This window comes from Zerene cesonia, chromosome 8, assembly GCF_012273895.1.
Source record: "Zerene cesonia ecotype Mississippi chromosome 8, Zerene_cesonia_1.1, whole genome shotgun sequence".
In the NCBI taxonomy this organism is placed as follows: Eukaryota; Metazoa; Arthropoda; class Insecta; order Lepidoptera; family Pieridae; genus Zerene; species Zerene cesonia.
In genome coordinates this window covers 2,539,557-2,543,808 of record NC_052109.1, presented here as the reverse complement: position 1 = coordinate 2,543,808, position 4,252 = coordinate 2,539,557, and the positions used below count along the sequence as shown (strand labels likewise).

The 4,252-nt window shown below is 36.1% G+C and overlaps 1 protein-coding gene across 1 annotated transcript in view; it reads left to right on the top strand.

The window, feature by feature from the left end:
* LOC119828702 (spidroin-1-like) overlaps positions 1-1,459 on the top strand; it is a 1,888-nt gene extending 429 nt beyond the window's left edge. The window contains exons 2-3 of the mRNA XM_038350942.1: positions 46-1,200; positions 1,279-1,459. Of these exons, the coding sequence (XP_038206870.1) occupies positions 46-1,200; positions 1,279-1,459 (1,336 nt within the window). The remainder of the gene's footprint in view (positions 1-45; positions 1,201-1,278) is intronic.
* The last annotated feature ends 2,793 nt before the right edge of the window (positions 1,460-4,252 follow it).

Sequence of the window (4,252 nt, the reverse complement as noted above, 5' to 3'; positions counted from 1 at the left end):
TATTATCAATAACAATGTTGGAAGCTCAAGCGCTTCTGCAACTAGCGCTGCATCTGTTGGAGCTGCCGCCGCAAGTGGATCTGGAAACGATGTTGAAACCATCATTTTCAATAACAACAATGGAGGCTATGGTGCTGGATCTAACGGTTTATACGGTACAAACGGACTCAACGGCCTTTACGGACAACAAGGACTAGGCGCCAGCTCTGCAGCTGCTTCAGCTTCCGCCACAAGTGGTTCCGGAAACGATGGTGAAACCATTATTTTAAATAACAACAATGGAGGCTTTGGTGCTGCATCTAACGGCTTATATGGTTCAAGCGGAATCAACGGTCTAAATGGACAACAGGCACAAGGTGCCAGCTCAGTAGCTGCTGCAGCTGCCGCCGCTGCCTCGAACGATTATCAATTCAGCGCTCCCAGTGTTTTGGGATACGGTCGTTTCTTACCTTATGGCAATCAAGATCGCACTATGATTGTGAGCAATGATAACTCTGGATCAGGAGCATCTGCTTCTGCTTCCTCATCATCAGCAAATTCAGGTTCATCAGGAATTGGACTGGGTGGTCTTTATGGTTCGGGATCTAACGGTTTATACGAATCTAACGGACTCAGCGGCCTTTACGGACAACAAGGACAAGGTGCAAGCACAGCGTCTGCTGCAGCTGCCGCCGCAAGTGGATCCGGAAACAATGGTGAAACCATCATTTTAAATAACAACAATCGAGGCTCAAGCGCTTCTGCAGCTAGTGCATTACAAGGTTCATCAGGAAACGGACTGGGTGGTTATTATGGTATCGGATCTAATGGTTTATACGGTTCTAACGGACTCAGCGGCCTCTACGGACAACAAGGAGAAGGCGCCAGCTCTACAGCTGCTGCATTAGCCGCCACTGGTGGTTATGGAAATGCTAGCGAAGACATTATTTTCATTAATAACAATGGAGGCTCAAGCGCTTTCGCAGCCACCTCAGCATCTGCTTCTGAATCACAGGGTTCTCAAGGAACGGAGTTGAGAAATAGAAAAAGACCTGTGATAATTATTGACGATAACGAATCTGGTGTAGCGTCAGCATCTGCTTCGTCATCCGCAGGAAATGTTGCTCCTACAAACACATTCTCTGCATACCAAGAACCACAAATTGTTATTATCAATGAAGAAAATCCAACAAGTGCATCAGTTGCATCTGCATCATCCTCGTCAGCATCTTCACCCCAACCTCCTAATGAGTTTGATGGATTGAATGAGTCGGGACCTTTTAATGTTCCTTATTACAGAGAGCGACCACAGGTAGTAGTTATCAATGAAGGAGGTTCAGGGTCGAGCGCATCCGCATCTGCTTCTAGCTCTTCATCTTCGTTTGGACGCGGCAGAGGTCGTATACGTCAAACATGTCAATTATTGCGCCGCCAATTTAACATAAGAGTTGGCAGAAAGGGAGCTTGCGCAGACTGTTAAACAGCTATTCTATAATATGCTACGTGTTTAAAATTATATGGACATGTGTAAGAATTTTTAATAAATTTGAGAATTGCATTAAGACTTCTTTTTTTAATCCCCTATATTTAGAAATGTTAGTCAATGTGGCGACTAACATTGTTTTCTAAATATGTTATTCCATTTTATATGTCATGTTTATGCTGATATCAAATCATGAAGAATGATTTGACAAATAATAATTTTTAACAAAAATTTAACCAACATCAAACCATTGAAATTGCTTAATTGATTATTCTAAATTAGACAACAGTTTCAAGGCATAGTTTTATTTTCGTAGCTTATATCCAACAATGATCTCAAGAAGCATATGCATAGTGTACAAAATGCATGCACGTCCTTTCTCCGCCTTCCTTTTTATTCGTTCAAATATAAATTATTAAAGATCATTCTTCAAATATCCAATTAATTGGACTGAAACAATAATAAAAAAAAATGAAAAATGAAAAATAAAAGAACACAGAAAAAGTAAAGATTTGGGTATTATATTACAATGCTTATATCATGACGGTGCATTAAAAACGCATTGCTAACCGAATTCTAATGCATGAAAAGAAGAATCATCTATCTATTATCTCTTTTGTGAAAGTTGTAACATACTTTTCTTTTAGGAACATTGATGTACTTAACTTCGGGGTTTATTACAGACATCCTAAGGACTGACCACAGATTGCAAAATAGGTACTACTACTCTTATTCTTCTGGTTAATCTCCCTGCCAAGAGTTTAGGTAAATAAGAGTAGGTTCCATATTTATCTTACCGTAGTTAAATTCATGGCTGACAAGTCATTAAAAAATTCAGAAATTTTATTTTTGACAAGTATACCTACTATGTGTTCACTCTCCGCTACACTTATGCTTTTAATTATCTGGACAAAAAAAAATCAATTTAATCGTTTTGTTGGGTGGCAATTTTGTTTATGCGCTATTCTACCAAAGTCGTTTGAAAGAGGGAGATAACACACGCTTAAAAAACTTTTTACTATTAAATACCGATCTCAATCAAACCGCAGAATATTTACCTAAAGCAAAAAAAAGACTAATATATAAAGCTTGCCAATTGTACCTACCTGCTAGCTTTGTTAATCTCATTAAACTTGGGATGACGGTTCTTATGCAAATGCATAAATCTGCATGTCAGCAAAATTGATATTAAGATACATTTTTTTTCTTTTTAATATCACTATGGATTGAATTTATTCCCATAAAGCCTGCCCGTTTCAATACTCGGTAAGGTTTAGATAATATGATCAATCTTAATTAATAATATGTCAATTTCGCCAAAATCATAGGTAGCTATTTAAATCTGCTTCTACGCCGACGATTATTAGACACTTTAGACCTTGACACGTATGTGATTAGACGACATCTATCGCTTTATATTTGAGGCTACCAATAAATCGATGTTGTACTTTTAATTAGTACAGTATATTACAGCAAGATGGCGTTCTATTAAATTTTTACATATGTATGCTATGGTACAATTAATCTTAATAATATTATTTTGTTAAACAAAACATGTGTATTCAATATGTTCAAAGTTTACGTGCATATTGATATCTGTGTGTATGTTCACAACATTATAAATAATCTTGGTTAAGCGTCATCTATTTAAAGTGACATGGTCTAAATTGATTTGATTTTACTCTTCACAATATTCGACAAAAGATGGCGCTGTACAAAAATGTGAGAAGAAAAAGATAATACATATCCTACTATCAAACTTTGTAAAGATGTGTGTGTGTTTGTTGCTCTTTTACGCAAAAACTACTGTACCGATTGCAATGAAATTTGGTACGTAGATATATAATTGAACAACTGGAATAACATATAGGCAACTTTTTTCCCGATATACCTACGGGATACGGACTTACGCGGGTGAAACCGCGGGGCGCAGCTAGTAATATATAAATTTCTAATGTTTTTACCACTACTATTATAAGTTTATATCGCGTCTTTTAATTGATATCATTCCGTTGATTAATTGTCATTTAAGTTAGATTACAAAAAAAAATAAGCTCAGCTACTTAGCCACGTTCTGTGCGAGTTGAATCGCACTAAATGTGGATAAATGGCTGGTGTGGCTAAGTGGCAAATATAAAAATGTTCTGTATTTCCCAGCAACAGTTCTGGCGATTTTACCTGAAAAAAAACATAGTTTGAAAAAATGATATGCCTATTACCGCGAATAAAGCATATAATTTTCCAGCATATCAAAAATACTACTTAATTCTTTCGCATACAGTTGAGTTCTATAGTTCCTGATAATTTTTGAGCAATAGTTAAAATATCGATACGAAAAATGTCAACTTCTGCGAACTGTCATTTCCTATCATAATATGTAAAATATATGCTGCCAGAACATAAAAAGTTCTGGGTAAATGTCACCTTCTGTACGATAGTTCTATTGCTCGTTCTTATAAAAGCGAGTAGTCTAAGGTAGCTCGATATAATTTTATGATTATTTTTAAAAATTCACCAAGTTCCTGATATCACCTGATACCTGAACTATTGTTAAAAAGTATCAGGTACTATAGAGCTAATCTGCATGCCAGCAAAACTCACTTTTTGTTTGATATTCTGAGAAATAATATGATAATTTTACGTACATTACAAAATTTGTACCTATCTCATTTAAATAATTCGACAGTTTGTAAGTTTTGTGTAAAATGGTATTCTAAATATAATATACACGTCTGCTAAGATAGAAAATCCAAATACTTCATAGAGGAAAAAAAATGGTTGCCTGTAAAG